This window comes from Coffea eugenioides, chromosome 1, assembly GCF_003713205.1.
Source record: "Coffea eugenioides isolate CCC68of chromosome 1, Ceug_1.0, whole genome shotgun sequence".
NCBI lineage: Eukaryota > Viridiplantae > Streptophyta > Magnoliopsida > Gentianales > Rubiaceae > Coffea > Coffea eugenioides.
Genome location: NC_040035.1, coordinates 49,319,037 through 49,338,183, shown reverse-complemented (window position 1 = coordinate 49,338,183; position 19,147 = coordinate 49,319,037). Strand labels below are relative to the sequence as shown.

Sequence of the window (19,147 nt, the reverse complement as noted above, 5' to 3'; positions counted from 1 at the left end):
CACCGCATTCAATACGGGCACGCTTCTCCCGTTGTAATCCCTTAACTCTAGAAGTCAGAACTGGTAACTATTCAACGAATCATACCATGATCTTCATAACGCTGTAACCATTTCACACAGCCCACCCCACCCCTCCTCTTTCCTCTTGTTACCTCCCCCGGGGAAAGGAGTAGAGAAGAAGGCAAAATCTGGTTTATTAGAACCAACGAAAACTCCAGCAGCAAATGCACCAATAAAAGTTGCAAGTTTTGGGAGAAAAGGGTGGGGAACTCAGTCAATTGCTCAATTCTTTTCTGCAGCCAGAACTGCAAGATGATTTATCCACTGACCACTAGCATTCAAAAGATGTGGGAGATTAGAATATGTTTTAGCGACAATATTTATACCTTTATCCACCGGTGGGACACCCGTGCAAGCGGAGTTTGTTGCCTGCAGACAACTCAAGAAACCAATGCAAGCATTTGCTAATGTTCAAATAATTGAAACAGGGATGTACCTAGGTTAAGCATAAGCATAATTAGGCAATCACCAAAGAAAATCTTATAAACAAAAGGACTTTAAATTGGAGGCGCAGAAAGCTGCGGATTGGACATTTTTAACTAGTAGCAGCACAAAGGGAAGCAGCCTACTAAACAAAGCCATGTGCACTGATTATTGAGCAATATAAAAGAGAGAATCTTATACCAAAAGCTCCCTGTTGTAATCATTCACAAAGACTGTACTAATAAATCCATAAACCTCAAGATCAAAACCTTGGTGACGTCACAGAATGTACAATAACGCTAGTTTTGAGAAAAACCCACAAGCTGCCTTCAGCAGTATAGTAGCAGCACGGAAGAGAGAAAGGATTGTAGTAGAATTTACAGGCTTTGTGCAGGGTAAGGCTGGAGTGGCTGCATCATGCTGTGTGGGTAAGATTGACAGCCCTATTTAGTCTCTCAAGAATGCCACTGGCCTTTCTCTTGGCTCTTGAAGTACCATTTTGAACAAGCTGAGAGATTGTACCATAAGTTCTATCTTCTTCTCTCATCTCCTTCCACTTTGTCCGATCGCTGAAACAAATAGTGTAAAGAATAGCGATGCAGTTCTCCTTGTTGCGAGCACATGCTGTCCCTCTCATTATACTAAATAAGCATGGAACAGCTTCAAACTCTACCATTTCCTCCACAGCCTTCTGATTGTTTGAGAGCATGGCAAGGATGGCCAATAACTCATCCACCAGCACTCTATTTGTGATCTTTTTCAGGATCACCTTCACAGCGCCATCTCTAACAGCTCTTGCCTTATTCTCATGAAGGATACACAAATTAAAGATTGCTGATGCCACATCTTTCATTGCTATGTTGTGACCTTCATCTAGAAGATCAATCAGGGGTTTCAATGCGCCAGATTTTCCTATTAGTGCTTTATTGGAGTCGAGGGCTGACAATGTGAACAGAGCAGCTGCAGCATTACTCCTTGTTTCTATAGTTCCCGATCGTAAGGCATCCATAAGAAGAGGAATAACCATTGGGGTTTCTGCCACAAGCTTCTTATTGTTGTCATGAATGGAAAGATTCAAAAGGGTTGTGATTATGTCTTCTTGCATGTCAGGGTCAATATCACTTGGAGACTTGCTTTTAGATATGGGAGATAGCAATTGAGGTATCGCGTCAACAGATTCACCAAATAGGGCTCGGAATGAAGGCATCCTTTTGGTCAACAGCCGCAGATCCCTAGCTGATTCCTTTTGATCAGATAATGAAGAAGACATCTTTGAAAGCAAAGAAATGAAACGGTCCCTATCAGCTTCTGTTGGCCCATCATCCTCAGAATACTGTGTGGGGTCTGGCAATTGGATCCCATTGTTCTTGCACCATTGTGATATCATTTCTCTAATCAAGTGATTAGGCGTAAGAATAGTATGCGAAAGTACTTGTTGAGTCCGGGGACACGTCCTATTTCCATCTTTTAACCATTTCTGAATGAAGGGTCTATCATAAGTCTGCAAGATTAGTGGCGAAAGTTTGAGCAAAATATCACGGGGAAGGCAAACAAAATATCAACCAAAAGGAAAAAACATTCACCAAATTTAACCCTACTCAAATGAAAAAGATAAAAAATAAACTGCAATACGCCTTTGCTTTCCACAAATGTGTCGTCTGGATAGTACTCTACTTCACAAGCAGTAGAGGCTTTCGGTCTCATCAATTCCAGAATTGATCTCTGTCTGAAGCCACAATTCTAAACTAGTTTAAGAAAGTCCTGCGAAACCATTTGTGAAGACAACAAAAAATAACCCAAGCTCCGCGTTCTCCCTCACAATTCACTAGTATACCAGTCAACTAAAACCTATATTACGCCACCAAAGGCCATTTGGCGTTCTATAGTCCAAATCAAGCACATAAGAGCTTTTATCAGCCCATGGGAAAATTGCTACTTCCATAATCCATTCAAATGATGAGCAATTCATCAAATTTATTCAGCCATGTAACACACAACCCATATACTAAATTTAGACAAATGCAAGAAAAATAAACACTAAACCAGCACAACCAAACAAAAGAACACGAAAGAAACAAAGTTGCCCTTTTCTTCTCGTCTGCCTTTGTACTTTTGGGCGGTGTCAGAAGACACTTGCCACTTCAAATTCCAGTATCAAGTTTAAATCTCTTCAATCTTTAGAACCCCACAATGTCACTACAGTCGTCCCAATTCGCCAAAACCCACATGGAATTATCCCCAAACAGGAAAAAAAAAAACTAAAAATTCCAAGGAGACCTCGCAAGGGAAAGAAAGGAGGATAATTGGTGGGTACCTGACCGGTGGCGACAATAACAGGATCCCTCATGAGTTCTTCCGAAAGCGGGCAGCGAAACTCGTCGGGGACAGTTAGAGAGGAGGAATCGTGAATCTTGGAAGACAAGGATCGCTTCTTAATCTTCAACTCCTTGAGAGCACAAAGCAACCGGTGGGCCTTATCCAGGGCGTCCAAATTAACATCATCACCCTCATCAATTGCTTTGACAATCTTCTGCAATTCCCTCTTCAATTCCATCACCTTTGCCGCCGCCGCCACCACCGGATCACCATCTCCATCCTCCAGCACCCCACTTTTCGCCATTTCTTGTCCCTTCAAGAAATTGGCAAGAGCCCCTCTTCCTTGATCTCTCAAGATTTTAGCAGAAAAAAGGAGGAAAAACAGGATCGGAATAAATGTGGATGATTATTATGAGTAGTAATATTCATGGGAAATTTTTTCCTTCATTGCCAGTAAAGGCTAAGCAGAACACGGTGGAGTTATTGCTCTGTTTCATATGTCTGAGGGCTTTTGAGAAGAAGAAGAATAATAAAGAAACTAACTATATATTTTTATACCTGATTACCTAAGGCACTTCTACCACTAATTGGGTTTCCCTTTTTGTTATCCTTAACTTGGCTGGGGAGGTAGAGTTGGAGAGTTAGAGGGCACTGGGCAGCGTGGCGGGCTGGGTACAGGTTAGTGTAGAGAAGAAGAATGAGAGACTGATGGGAATGAGACAGGAGGAGGGGAGGGGGTGTGTAAGCGTTTCGTTCAGGAGAGAGTGCAAGTGTAGTACAGTAGTGGTAGTGTGTGAGTGTGTGAAGTTGGGGTGGGACCCGGGAGGTCTGATGCGGAGAGGGAGAGTGGTCCATGGTGTAGCGTAGGCAATCAGGGAATCCGTGGCCATAGCAGCTGGCATCTACGCGGAAGGACTCGTCACTCCTCATGCAAGGGCAAACCCCTCTTGCCCTTTTTTATTTTTTACCACTTCTTCTTCATCTCCTCATGACAAAGATGTAACTCCTACTTGTTTAGCATTTTCTGTGATTTTTGCTATGGATACTACTCGCATCACACTCCTCCTGCTACTACTATATTTAATATAACGGGCAGGCGTAAATGCGTCATTAAGTCAATTTGACAGCCGACTTCTAATTCATTTATTCTTTTCGAACCAATTTTGATTGGTTTCTTCAAAACATATTCTGCTAGCATGGCATGGTATGATGTAATTTGGGTCGGTGGTAACTTTGCTTGTACCAAAAGCTATTCAATTTAAACTAGACATTTCAACGTTCACGACCTCAAATAATGGACGTACAAATGATTTATTCAATTTCTCAAACCAATTTGATGTTCATAGAGATGCAGAATAATAAGTTTGTACTAAAACCTCATAGGTTGACCTTGCCAAAAATGCACCATGCAACTACAATTGCACTAAAAATTCAACACTTCTCCTTTTCTTTTTTTATTTTTGGACTCGCAGTAGATTTTGAATCTTACAAGGGGAAAGTATGAAAGTTGAACTATAAATCTCATATCACCTTGTTTATATCCCTAGCAATCCCTGTAACGATTTGATGTATGTGAGGTAACGAGATGATTGAAAAATGTATTCATGAAAAATGTAAATTTTTTTTTTTTTGCAGAAAATCACAATCCAATTTAAAAGAAAAGCTAACACATTTGACGTGTATTAACAAAATTAGGCAGTTTTAATAACAACAGACACTCATCATCTCCAACAATTAGAGGTTCTAATTTCATTCTCCCTCTCTCTTTCGGCCTCTTAAATCCCATCCTTCCTCCTTTTTTTTTAAAAAAAAAAAGAAAAATTTTTTTTTTTCCTCTCGTCGACCTCGTACTTGATGCCATGCTGCACTGAACCACTGATTTTATAAAGCCAATAGGGATGTTTGTTTTCGCGTTTTTAAAAGCGTAAATATTTGCAGAAGTTGATCCCAAGCGTTTCTTAACTTTTTCAGTGACAAAAATTCACGTTTTCCACCTCATACGTCGAGTTATGATTGGTTGGATATTGCACTGTTAACTAGTTTGTTAATCACCAGAATGGAAATGGTTAATCACTGTACTCTGCGGCTATGAAAAGCACCGTTAGTATGATACATTGCTCTTAAATATGAAATCAAATCAAGTGATTAAGAAAAAAAGATAATACTAGTTACGAAGAAGCATCCTAATCCTATGATGAAAAAACGTTGCATGGTTTCTTCATACTCCCTACCACTAGTACTATAAAAAATAAAAAATAAAACAAGGCACGTGGTATTCAAAGGGGTGGGAGGACACGTCATGTTGAATGCTGTGCTTCGAGATTATAATAATGTTATGTGTTATGTATATATATATATATATTATGTGTTATATATATATGCATGAGTTTTCTTTTTCATTTCAAAAGTTTGATCTTAATTGTCATCGATATCATGATATGTTGAAAATCCTTGCCTGCGATAGACTTTGATTAGTTATTAACTAGGGGCCAATTATATAAATAAATAATCAATTAATTATTTTGCTTCTAAATTTTGAAAACCCTACTCTCAAAACACTTAATATAGTAGTCATTCCTGTAGTAGTGATGCTATGGAAAAAATAAAATTCATACTAGTAATCATCTGGTTAGATGAAGAATGGGTAAACCCCAATCTTAGATGCTAATGCATCAATGAACATTATAGGATCGTTGTACCTTTTACTTGGACCCTTGTCTAATTACTGTAAAGTTCTTACCATGAAAAATAAAGTTACTGTTTTGACCAAAAACAAAAGTCAAGTCTAGCTGACTTTGCAGGTGGACATTTTACTATATATATATTCATTTACTAGCTAGCGTAACATAATTTTATGGACAAAGATTTTCCAAGTTCTGACCTCTGAGAAGGCCAAGTAGGGATTTCCATTTCGTTTTGTTGACCGTAGCTGGTTACTAATAATTGGTTGCACGATCTCGAAGCAATTGTTTTCTCGTAAAGCAGCACTATCTTGCTGCCGCTGGTTTATTCTTGTGTTAGTTGCTCTTCTACAGTGGTTTGTTTGGATTGTGTTTTATTTCCCCAATTTTATCTGCTTACATCATCATTACAATTTTCAATACATCTTTTTATCTTCTCAATTACCTTTTTATCTCACACACATCACATCACAAAAAGTGCTACAGTAAAAATATTCCAAATAAAACACAATCCAAACAAACCTGTGCACGGTGAAAGTTGAAACATGCATTGATTGTTTTATGAGCATTATTATTTTGATGGAACAATTCCCAACGACACAAAAAAATTTTTTTGGCCCGTACCCAATTCGAACATGGGAATTCCAGTATGTGTGTTTCTAATCCTGATTACTTTCACTTCTAAAAAAAAAAATAAAAAATCGTGATTACTACCATAATTCACATTTGACATATATATCAGTAGGCATTTAAAGTTTGGCATGTTAATTTTGATTTGTGTTAGCGAAGAAGCAGTTAAAGATTTGGCCATTAAGGTCGTCAAAGTTAACAAAAGACCCTTTGTCCCTTGGGGAAGAGCTGTATCGCAGTTTTTTACGTTGAAATTTACACGCCTAATCGATCTTAGGGGTCTAGACGACAGGTGGGCTTTACCAAAAAAATTTACTCACAAGTCACAAGAACATTTGTGATTTGACTACACCATAATCGTAACGCGTCGTTTTTGACAAAAAAAAAAAATAATAATAATCGTAACGCGTCGTGATCAAATTTAAGTAGGCACTTTGTTCGTACATTGGAATTGAATTTGAATATGGGAACATTCATCAAAAGTTTAGAATAGAGTCAGTAATTCTAACACATTTGTTTTGTTCAGTACAAGAAATGTATATCATTACTATAATTGATATTTGATTCGTTAGCTCTTTCGAAATGAGATATAAGAAATTTTTACTAATTAAATATATTAGTGAATTTAGTATCACTAATTAATAATTTCTATTAGTAAACATATATAATTATTAGTGTAATTGATAATATTAATTATATTACATATACTAATATACATTATATAATACATATAACTAATAATACCATTATTATAAGTTTGTAACCAATTAAATTAAATATTATATATAATTAAATATAATTATACTAATAATATAAATATATATAATTATAATTATATAATATATATAAATATTGATTATTCTAATATATTATATAATTATAATGTATATAATAAATTAAATATATATTATAATTATAATATATTAGTATATACACATAAAATATAATTATTATATTTATTATATTTATAATAATAAAATTAATTATAATTATATAGTATATATAATTATATAATATATTATTATATAGACATATATATTATAATTATATACACATATAATATATATTAGTATAATTATAGTATACATTAGTATAATATTAATATATTTATAATAATAATTATATATGTGTATATAATAATATATTATATATTATATTGATAATATATCTGTGTGTATAATAAATATAAATATAATTATATTTATTATTATAATTATATATTATATATATAATTATATATATGTATATAATTATATATTAATTTTTTTAACGAGTGACAGGGCGGGCCCCGTTTCTAATGGGGGAAAAAATTCCCCCCACCCCAATGTTTGCCCCATTAGTCCTCGCGAAACGGGTGCCCCAATTGCCATCCCTAGTTTTTGATAAATTAGATATGAATCAGACTTGTATTTTTGTCCAAAACCCTCTAGGTTATTAGGGAACTGAGGAATTTCAAATTTTTAGATATAATTTCAAAATCTCAATTTCGATAGTAATAGGCCAAATAACAATTATGAAATTTATTTCAATTCTCCGTTCCAAAACCATCTTACCTAAAGCCACCTAAGTCATGCCCAGAATATACCATAATCCACCAAATCAAGTACAATAGAAGGGGGAATCAGTTAGTTAATCATTAACATGCGTTGAGGACGTGATAAACCATGATATAAATTTCATTATTATGTGAATTGAGTTCTGGATGCTTGATTTGAGCTTTTTAAAGATCGGTGAAGGCTTTAAGCTGACTAACTGTCAGTCAGTATAAAGTGCGTTAGGTACTTTGGTGGATGCTACGTACACAAAACAAGAATCCAAACACTCATGGGTCCATTCGATTCCGTAGCATTTAAAAGTCAGTCAATAAAATCTTCAGATGGAAAAATTCAATTTTCTTTTGAGAAGTTGGAATATTGTTCAAAAATAGTTTGTAATCTATAAAAACAAAGGGAAAAGAAGAAAAAAGCCCCAATCCTTACAATGAAGCGAGAGAAAGAGGATGGTTAAATAATGGAAATAAAAGATTTTACGATCACTTGACCGATAAAAATATTTCTGTCGTCTAACTATAGGCCTAGACGACTTAGTACGACTCATAGTAGTATTTACGAGAAAAATAAAACTAAAAAGGAGAAAAGAAACAAATTAGTAGCAAGCACCAAGAAAAAAGGGGTTTGCATGGGACTACAAATGCAACATATATATAGCAACGGCCATGCTTCAGACATTTGGCAAAAGCCAGAAGAGCGGTTCTTCAGATGGAATAATTGGAGATTTAAATTCATGAACGATGGGATGATGATATACATCGATGGATGGAGTCATGGTCGTGGATGGCGGAGGGAGGATACATCCCGTTCAGTCCTTGGAGATATGAGGTGGCTATGGGGTCCTCTGCATCTGCTCCGTCGGCCACCTGCCGCTACTTTTGCTGCCAACTGGGATCAGATCACCGTCCGTACGCATATCTACACCACGGACGTGTCATTCGCTCAGTCCTTGATAGCATCATCTCCAAAATGCCTCCTCCCACGCTAGGGATGTTTCACGAATCGAGCCGATCGCGAGCGGCTCGAATACGAGCTCAACTCGAACTCGTTAATATCGATTGACGAACTCAAGTCGAGCTTGAACTAATTAAATCGATCTCGAGCTCGAGTTCGAGTTCGAGCTTTACAAAATTAACTCGAGCTCGGCTCGATTAGCCAAAACTCGATTCGAGCTCGGCTCGACTCGTTTGCACCCTTACCCCACACACACCACCACAAACAACAACTCCTCATTCGTCTTTTTCCTCGTGTACAAAATGAACCAGATAAGGGCTGGATTATGTTATAATCTGGTGCACCCACAATAATACTAACTGCACATTGCACACCCCAGATTTCTCTTCATCCCCATAATAATACTAAATAAATATGGTGCCATGTGACGTGGAAAATCAACCTTACACTGTAGTTTGCTGCGCCTGAATCATACAAGTAAAGACACGAATTTTGTAAGCATAAGGAAGCCCGTCGGTTGAGGGCATCTGGCGAAATCTGGAACTTCGGAGTCCTGACAGAACAACAGGCAAAATGGGCATTAGCCCAAATATTCTGACATGGAAACTTCGAAAACTGAATTGGGTTTTCTGTCAATACATGAAGGCCCGATAAGTTTTGCCGTGAATGCCAACAAGCCCAATCTTTCTTGCATCAAACGTGTGTGTGTGTGTGTTTCCATTAGATACTCTCAAGGATGGCAACTGGGGGGAGGCAATTCCCCTCCGCTTTAAACTGGGGTGGGGGGGGGGGGACGGGGGATCGCTAGGGGTGTCAATGAAACGGATTTGAATCTGGATTCGATTCGGATCCAATAAATTTTTTCGAGTTTGGATTGAAAAATAATTTTAATATCCAAATCTGGATCCGAATTCTTGCACTCTGCTCAATTGAGCAATTTCCCTTCATTGTTCTCCTCCAATAAGAGAAGTAAGACATAGCTAGCATACACTTCAAATATTTAATCACTACACACATTCAGTTTCACTCTTGAAGTGTCGGAATTAATCTAACCGTCAAAAAAAAAAAGAAAAAGAAAAAAAGCAGCACACTGAAGTTTGAAATAACTATAGAAACAAAAAATCTGCCATTCACCCGTCCAAGTTTACAAGACATGTTAGTAATAAAATAACCCGAAGGTACCGAGTCAGAAACAAGCCGCAGGCCTTTGTTAGTATGCAACTCAGTTGTGCAAGAAAAGACAAATTATTTCCCGAGTACGATTCCTTACGCCACATCACACACGAGTCACAGCAGTATTAATCTAACACCACAAACGCTAGGATAAGTAATTTCCTAAACTAATAAAGCCGTAGTAAAAAAAAAGAATTGGTTTAGAATCCTACAATTTCCCTGAGGGAAGACAACACATATTCAACCATGGCATAAATAATTTAGCCGATTGGGCATTCTATGCCCAACAAGAACACACAAACGAGAGCAAAGACTAGCAGCAAAAAGGCTGAGGCAAAATAAATTCTGAATGCTTAGCTGCAAAAGAAAATTTCATGAATGATAGATAGTAAACCAGAAAGAAATTATGATCGTTCAACATACTTCTCAAAGAAGTAGTGGATAATACTAGTCCAAGTTATTATGCTAACAAGGGTTGGAATTTTTTGACACCCTCTCGAGCACGGGGAACTGTTTGCGGTCCTCAACATCAGGAGTTTTGACAGGAGGATTCCTATGGGAATTCCCACTCTCAGGAGCTTTACTAGGAACTTCAGGGGAATGACCAGCCTTAAGAGCTTCATCCTTCGTGGTGGTGGTTGCAGGCCTCGTATATCTCCTATATGCAAGAGGCACACGTGCGTCTTTATCAAATATTGCATGGCGACCACTCACCCATCCTACCTTCTCATTCGTCGTTCCAAGGCCATCGTCTTTCTTGAGCTTCTCTGTCTCAGAATTCTAAATAATGCAGAAAGAATATCATATTGCAAGTTTTACATGGTTGTTGAAACTGAGAGAAAAAACAAAGCGAGGAGAATGAAAACATAAATGGAGACTTTTTTTTGAATCCCGACCTGCTTAGCAGAAGCAGCGTCATCTTTCTTCTTGCCAACAAGCTGCATCGAGTCGAGTTCCTCGTCCAGTGTCACTTTCCTTTCCTCTTTCTTGAAAGCTTCCAAGGCCTTCCTCTTCTCAAGAAGCTGCTTGTCATATTGTTGCAAAGTCATCGTCTGCGTACCAACATTAAGAAAAGAGTATGTGAATATCCCATCTACATCGAACTAACTAACTTTTACAGCGCATACCAAAAAAAATGCAGCAGAAGTATTACATTATCTTGTCGTTTCTGCTCACTGAAGCCCTTTCCACCATTAGGAATTTGTTCTGGCTCTCGCCCTTTAGATACCCCCACAATTAGGTTCCTGTTATGAGAAAGGCAAGAATACAATGTCAAAAGTCAGGAACCAGTCCAGTTGCTGATTTAGTTGTCCATCCTACTTTGAAGGGGCGAAAAGAACCTATAAAAGATACAGACTAGCTAATATGCATGTTTCTGTTTGTAGATCAAGGATCCATCAATTAAAATTGTAATTCAAACGAACGAACTATTACTCGAGGCGAATAAAGAAAGAGACAAGCAGCGCGATTAAGTTGATAGATATTTCATCAAAAGATGCTTACCCCTTCCTAGGTTCTTCGTTACCGCCAACAGCCTCCTTTCCCTCATAAGTCTTCACTTCGCCATCTCCACGCCTGACAAATTTGTTGTAATCGTTGTTCCAGCTTCCCCAGTTGGCTCCTCGATAACCTCTTTTGTCAACATTGTTCTGCTCGTGAACATCATCATTCTTTCGATAACCATTATCTCCCATATTCTGCCGCTGGCCACCATCATAGCGCCTGTTATCGTTGCTGTGATGATAATTATTATTCTGAATGCCTTTTTCCTGGGCATTATTGTTCCTTACAGAGCCGCGTTCTCTGCCTCCTCTTCCAGTTTGCTTTCCTTTCCTTCTTTCAGATTTCACGACTGCAGAAAATAATTACAATTCTTAAAACAGATTCCAAGATTGCACAACATCCATGTCCAAATTAGAAGTACAATTTTGGAAAAACGGATTTTGCAAAATAATCAAAACCTTCTGACAGTTGATATATTGCCCCCCTAATTGGGCCAACGGTTTTAACAAAATAAATTTTACCAAAAAATAAAAATCAAGACTAGGACTTTAAATACAAGAGCACAGAAAGGTATTTGAGAACACATATTAGCATACAATTCGCACAACCCAAAAGAAAAAGGTTAGAAAACAAACGAAATTTTCCCATAATGAAAAAAAGAAAGATATTTGCGGATACAAATTAGCACACAATTTGCACAGTTTAAAAGAAATCTTTTTTTTTCCACGCAGAAAAGAAAAGAAACACATCTTTCTTTATCACTTTCAACCCTTGCCACTTTCAACATATAGTTCATCGTCATGCCGAAACACATTCTTTAAATGAAAAATTACCTTTTCTTGCCTTCCCAAAATTTCCCAACATGCAATTTTGCGTCGCATAAATTTTACCAAGACCCATATTAACATGTAAAGGTAAGATAAAAACACACACACAGCGGATAGCCCGCACTTATCAACCAACAAAACCAAATTGCTTTGTTTACACGGATTTTGCACGTCATAGAATCCACATATCACACCAATAACCTAATTAAACGAGCAAACCGGAAAGAAAGTCAAACAGAAAAGTTTGGAAGATTTTTGCTGCTACCATTTCTTGATTTCAAGACATGCAATTGCTAACTATGCCACTCTATAACTAATTCATGCAAAAAAAACTCAAGCCAAACAACTGCTACCATTATTATGGCCGAGGGGCTTTCTGGATTCCGGGGCACTAGGGGGAGAGAGAAGCTGTGAACAGTCACCGTCGTCTTCGTCGTTCAAGAGGGCAAAAAGGTTGCCCTTAAACGCCATCGTGTTGAACCAACACCAAAAATAGCCAAGGCGCAGACAAGAGTTGTAGACAAGGGTTTCTAGGTTTTTGTCACTGACTAAACCCCTCAAAACCTAGAAATGTACTACAATTCTCCTCTCTCTGTCTTTCTTTCCCCTGCTGCCTGCGTTGTTTCGAGTGCTTTTCTTTTGCTTGTGAAGGAAGGGAGAGGAAGGAAGACCCTAGCATTATATATAGTTTTGTGAAGGCAGTTAAGAGTGTTAAGTAGTAACCCTAGTATTGAACAGAATAGGGACTTAAAGTTCGAAGATACCAAATCTAAAAAGGAAAGAAAACAAGTATAGGAATTTCCTTTTACAAGTAATTAATTCGTCCAAACTACTATAAATTATAATACAGTCCAATATGTATGGTACTATCCTACGTGTATTCTTTTTACGTTTCATGAAAACTATAGACTTGAATCAAAAATTTCACACAGTACCTCTTTTGATAAGAAAAACATGAAAAGGAAAATAGTTGCACTTGTTTCAACTTATATTGAATGCATATAAAAGGAATCGTTCTTGATAACAATATTAAAAAAAAAAAAAAGAAGTTACTACCATTGTTGAATTTGCTAAGTTTTTGAGTAGCAGTAGTTTATAAGGAAACAGAACTTCTTCTTAATTTTCATCGAATAGGAAATGCACAGAGTAAATCAAGAAAAGGATTCGAAATTCTATAGCAATAATATATGTATTAGGGGATTCTTTTTTACGCATTAAAATTTATTACCTTAGATACAAGAATGCGTTGGTTATGGCATTCTTCTTTTTTTTTTTTTTTCGAACACCATAGAATTTTTTCTAAACCTACTCCTACTTCCTAGTTTGTGCTGCACAACTATCGAAATTTGCATGGTACTATTTCTCTGTTAGCGCGGAACTAAGGAAATTGCATAAAAAGGATCCATCCACCGGTGAAAAAGGATCTTCTGCAGGGAAGAATAAATGAAAGGGAGGGAAATCTTAAATGGGCTTTTGTATCGGGGCCGTGTCGGGCCCTGGTATAGAATTAAAAGCTAGTTCATGTGGTCTTAACAGATGGATGGTGGTATTGGACCAACCATGACGCGGAGGATGCACCTTCAAGTCTTCAACAACGCAGATTGAGCCCAACGGCAAGTCCGTTCTCAAGTAAGCATACAATCACCAAAATGTACTCACAGTTTTTGTGCTCATAAATAAATAAAGCTGGTAATCGTATTAGTATTTTACAGTGACCCGCAACTAAGAAAAGGCAAACCATGAAAAAGCAGACCAGACCCCATCATGCGAACATTTTGTATTATTTATTTATTTTGAAGAGACAGCATTTTGGCAAGGACAAGGCTTTCTCTTTTTCTTTTTCCTTAACCGTTAAGGTTTAATATTGGCCTCATGGGATCTTGACTATGCAATAGTAATCTGCTAAACAGCAGCATGTTGTAGTAGGTACCCGACACCGCATAGACCAACAAAACAGCTTCCAATTTCTTTTATGATCAGAAGATTACTTGACACAGACAGCGTAACAAAAACTGCAACTCTTCTTTTCCACTGCGTTAGGACATCAAAAGACGGCAATTAATACTCACTCACTTAGGAGTAAATAAAGGAGTGATATTAAGCCATTACTTGGAATCTAAAGTACAGGTTGATATTAAGCGACTCCATTTGTCTATCTGGAATTATTGGTCAAGACTCAAGAGGAGTTGATTTTTTTTCTGGGATTTCCAGGGTTGGTTGGAAGCTGGGACTGCGGAGCACGTCTTGGACAGGACAAAATCTCATTAGCATAATGGCAATCAACTAGCTAGTGAAGCCCGCCCAAAAGATGCTGGCAATCAACTAGTAGTATCTTCGCCAGTGGACAGAGAGCTATGAAGCAATAATAATATGTGTTGAAGGAGACGACTGCCGTCTTCATAATTGTCTTGATAGATAGCATCAGACAGTGACAGATCCTCCAAAATTGAGGGTATATACCAGAGCTTCCCGGTCAGCTATGGAACAAAAGTTTTACTCAGCGGTGGTTGGATCTTGACCACAATTTTTATGCTAACTACTCCACCAAAGCAATCAACCTGCTGCTTTATTCTACCAATCAAACAACAAATCAAGAAAGATCGATCGTCTTCCACGTGGTGTGAAGAGTTGGAGTTACTAGGTACTACTAATAAATACTAGTTCTCTGTTTTCATCTCCAAATTGTTTGTTACTGACTGACCATCTTTCATCTCCTTGCGTTAGTTGGATCCAAGACGCCTACTATTTGTTTGGTCGGACTTTATGGCTTAGGACACCTCACCGCCATTAGTTTATCTTCCCCCAAAGTTTAAAAAGTAGTGCTAATACCAACAGAATCTTCAGGTAACCGCAGAGTGAAACAACTAGCTCAGAGTACGATGTCTGCATCTTGCTCTTTCCTTTTCTTCTTTGTTGTGCCAGAGTGAATTGATGACGGGGTGATGCAATTACAATTGGTGCATTTCAGCAAATCAGCACAATCGCTTTATTCCCTTGTTTTTCTTTTCTTTTCTTTTATCATGGCATTATCCGAAGAGGAGAGAAAAGGGAGATGATGATGATAGCTAGGTTCAGGGTTGGCAAAATCGTTGATGCATATTTAATATGATGAGGAAGAGTGGACGGAATGATTATTTATTGGAGATGGAAGAATGCCGGGTCAGCCATGCATTCTTTGATTGATCTTCTTTGAGCTGAAATGTGCTGACTCTCCAGTCTCTAGTCCAAGAAAGCTACCCAGCAGCAGAGCTGCTGCAGCTTACCATAAATGCTTTGGCTTAAATTAAATGGTGTCTGTTCAACTTGAAATATACAAGACAAAAAGGACATCATTGTATGGTGTATACCTTCATTTATGATTATCATTCATCCCCAGACCGCTGAACCATTCTTCTTATGTCTCAGTCTGACACACACCTAACGACAAGCATAGGCTTGCTTACAAAAATTATTATTCATTTCCCATTTTCCTTTTCTGTATAATGTAGTACAAAACAACTGCACAACCTAGCTACCACCCTACCATCCCCCAACGGCTTTCGGCGCTTGCCCCGTTTAGCAAGGTTTTAAGTATTTTCTTTCTTTCTGAAAAACAAAAAAAAAATACCTGCAATGACCAGAGAGTTTTCGACTGTAACTGCCTGCTGATCAGATCATATGGCCTTTTTTCTTTAAAAATAAAAATAAAAATAAAAATATTGTTAAATTGGAGCAATAAGGTGAATGGAAACAAATTTATGTGGGTGTATGATCCAGGCTCCTCCCAAAGTGCAGTGATGAGACCGCCTACGATGTTGAATTGTAGATGGAAAAGAAAAGATTGGTTTCTCTGCCAAACAAATGGCGCCGGCTGATTTTTGAGGCATAGGCTGCATAAAGGTGATCGTACCTCTTTCTTCTCAGCCATCTACTGGGCTTCATTGATCGCAAAACAACGCCATTTCCACTAATCTGTGGAATAGTAGTAGTTTTTCTAAAAGAGAGATCCTCTGTGGTTTATCTAATCACGTAGGTCCTTAGACGATGAAGATCCACTACTATTTATTTATAAATTATACTAGTATATCATTCAATCCCTGGGCTCAAGCTATATAGTAAGTAGTATACACTGCTGCTAATCATCAAAGTTCTAAATCTGCAGATTGTTCGAACAAATCCCGAACTATTTGTCAAAGGCTCCATTTAGCTTGACTTAACCCCATCTGAGTTGCCGTGATCTCTGCTTATGTCAACTTTCACTTCGTTTAGTTTTTTCTGTCAGTTCTTAGACTTTTACACCGACATTTTCTTGCCATTTATCTTCCTAGTTGCTACTGACATCCAACCCAAAAAAAAAAAAAAAAAAATTTTCAACAAATGCCGGTTCTTCCTCCCCAAAATCTTAAAATTGACTGACTACCAAAACTTTGTCATTAGAGAAATATCCTCTCCAAAAGTCCATAAATAATTAACCGCCGAAGCGGTTGCTTTCCTTGGTGTCCAAAGGGTGGGAAACATTTGTGGAAAATTGTGGAATTTAAAATGTTAATTTCGCTACCTCAGAAACAGAGCTGCGTAATTACTGGAAATTTCTTTCTAACGGATGTATGAATCCCCCACCAAAACCGGTTCAACCGGAGAAAATGGAAGTTAATGCAATGATTGACCTGCCCGAAACACGTTAACGATTTTTAGCTCCCTTCAAGAAGATAAAAATTTTTTCTTTTTAAAAAAACAGAGAGAAACAAAAATGAAAAGATCAATCCGTAGACGTTAATAGCACTAATTAAAAGCATTTCCTGTGATAAAGAATGCAAAACGTCAGTAGAAAGCTATTTTACTAATTAGACTTCTTAACACTCTAGTGAATAAGCTTTGACTTTAAACCAAACAGACAACTTCTGTTGACTCTAATCATTGTGGTATAAAAAATTCAACCCTTTTTTATTTTACCGGACAGCTGAGGATAGAAAACGAGGAATGGACTCGGTGTAATTAAGCACCAAATTGTGTGTGGTGCTAAGCCCGAGAGCTTCAGCCTTTCATCCTTCAACAGGGTGACAACCCCCAAAAAAAAATGGAAAAAGAAAGAAAAATCAAACTTTGGGCAAAGGAGGTTCTTAGGCTCTTTTTTCGCCGTCAAGTTTAAGATTCAAATCTTGTTCTTGGCTCTTAGACGTGCAACGATGTGAGAAGGAAGATTTCTTTTTTTGTTTTTTTAAAAAAAAAACCAAACGCCATGGAAGAGGTAAACTAAATACTATGATATACCCTTCTATCCATCACTTTACACGAGATCGAAATGCAACTATCCAAGCACTAATACTGAATCTTGGGTTACCACTTAAAAAGATAATAATAACAACATACTTTTGTTTTGCGCCTAATAATAACAACTCACTTGATCGAGTGGAGTAGAAATGTCGAATGGACGGCGGTAAATTGCAAAAGCACTTTTTGTGGTAAAGTTTCGGCAAAACCTATAAAGTTGAATGGTTACAGCAGCGGCCCGGAACGAAGTTGCGAAATATATATATATAATATAGTAGAAAGCATGAAATGTGATGTGAACAATGGAGGGTTGTACTTAAAACATTATATTGATGGTGGTAATTTCCAGACAGCAATGTAGGCTTGAGTACATATTTGGTGCTTTGACGTTCGAGGCCCGGCACCAGTGACTGAATACTAAGTCCAAGTCCGCCCCTCTCCTCCGCTTTTCACGCCTCCGGTGTTATGAGAACATTTGAAAATGGGAGAATCGGTCGGTTTGATCGATCAAATTACAAACTCATCATGAACCGATCGCAATAATGTCCATAAAATTAATTGAAGGGAAAATGGCCAATTTCGTCCCTATACTTTTTTATAGTGTCAATTTAGTCCCAATATAATTTTTTTGGCCAATTTGATACCTATACTTATTTGCGTTACCAATTGAGGAACGCCGCGGCGGCGCCACCATGTAAATTTGATTAACCTACTAATTGAGCAACTAAGCAGGGGTATTTCGGTCACTTCACTGCTTCTTCATGTTTCACCTTTTCTTCTTCATCTTGCTTATCACCATCCATAGAAGCCGGAGTAGCAGATCCGTCTCACTCCAACCAGGCTTTCAGCAGAGTCCTCAAATACACAAGAAGGAATGTCATTTTGATTATGTGGCTGGGAAACCGCCATTGAGCTAGACTGATTATTATATTCATGATTGACATTAGAACACTTCTTAGACGCACTTTGATCAACCATGGCCCTAGCTTCAAATTCAAGTCGTTTCGCTTCATAGGCTCTTGAAGCTTCCTTTTATAAAAAATTACCCAACCAGATCCTCTTTCCCTTAAACGGGTTGCGAATTTCTGCAGCCCATTTTCCCCATTTCCTCTGCCTGAGACCTTTGTATTTGGAAGAGGAAAGCCTTGATTGAGGTTAACTCTACAGTTTAGCTAAACCAGTTTTTTTCTTGGGGTTGTTTTTCTCCATATTATTGCTCTCTTGATAGAATTTTTAGCTTCCGGTGCAACAGCCATAGCCACAGGCTAACCAGGTTGCCTTATCAACTCCACAATAGGGAGAATAACCTCCCTAGGAAATCTCTTAGGCCTCTTTTCAATCATCCTTTTATCATCTGATGAATCAGTATCAGTAGCATCCGAATCGTAACAAAAGACCCGAATCTTCCTCACGGGTCTGGTGGGTTCAGCGATGATTTTTGGCCTTTTGTTATGGTACTCTTGATTCAGTAAGACATATATAAATAGGTACAGGTTCAACCGGGGGCAGGGAGAGGTCAGTTGGCGTGGAATTTGCATTCGCTAGTTTTCTTGGGGCTCTATCAATCAAGAGAAGAGGAAGAAAGATATGGCTCTCCCAAAGGCTAAGGAGATCGTGTCGGCCAATCCCGTTGTTGTTTTCAGGTCCTCCTCTCACTCTCCTATCTTCTCTATTTGCTTACATGATCTTTCATTTTGCAATTCTAGCTAGAGTAATTAATTTGGAATGGTGGGTGAGGAGGAGGGGATGGGGATCGGGGATCCAAGTCTGATAATATTGA

The 19,147-nt window shown here is 37.9% G+C and overlaps 2 protein-coding genes across 2 annotated transcripts; both read right to left on the bottom strand.

Annotated features, from left to right (window-relative positions):
• Window positions 1-556: 556 nt before the first annotated feature.
• On the bottom strand, window positions 557-3,529 carry LOC113752377 (U-box domain-containing protein 9). The gene is made up of 2 exons (XM_027296495.1): window positions 2,798-3,529; window positions 557-1,984 (listed from the first exon to the last, which is right to left on the bottom strand). Exons 1-2 carry the CDS (start codon window positions 3,101-3,103, stop codon window positions 899-901), a joined length of 1,392 nt encoding a protein of 463 aa, XP_027152296.1. The 5' UTR covers window positions 3,104-3,529; the 3' UTR covers window positions 557-898.
• Window positions 3,530-10,252: 6,723 nt separating this feature from the next.
• On the bottom strand, window positions 10,253-12,588 carry LOC113774146 (RGG repeats nuclear RNA binding protein A-like). Its single transcript, XM_027318717.1, has 5 exons — window positions 12,471-12,588; window positions 11,291-11,639; window positions 10,941-11,031; window positions 10,684-10,839; window positions 10,253-10,567 (listed from the first exon to the last, which is right to left on the bottom strand). Exons 1-5 carry the CDS (start codon window positions 12,586-12,588, stop codon window positions 10,253-10,255), a joined length of 1,029 nt encoding a protein of 342 aa, XP_027174518.1.
• Window positions 12,589-19,147: the final 6,559 nt, after the last annotated feature.

Bases quoted from the DNA above. Each gene is read 5' to 3' on its own strand.
- LOC113752377 (XM_027296495.1), bottom strand. From the start codon at position 3,103: ATGGCGAAAAGTGGGGTGCTGGAGGATGGAGATGGTGATCCGGTGGTG. The intron at 1,985-2,797 runs GTACCCACCAAT...CTAATCTTGCAG, and splicing joins TTATTGTCGCCACCGGTCAG to ACTTATGATAGACCCTTCAT.
- LOC113774146 (XM_027318717.1), bottom strand. From the start codon at position 12,588: ATGGCGTTTAAGGGCAACCTTTTTGCCCTCTTGAACGACGAAGACGAC. The intron at 10,840-10,940 runs GTAATACTTCTG...GTTGGTACGCAG, and splicing joins AGCAGAAACGACAAGATAAT to ACGATGACTTTGCAACAATA. The intron at 10,568-10,683 runs GTCGGGATTCAA...TGCATTATTTAG, and splicing joins ACGCTGCTTCTGCTAAGCAG to AATTCTGAGACAGAGAAGCT.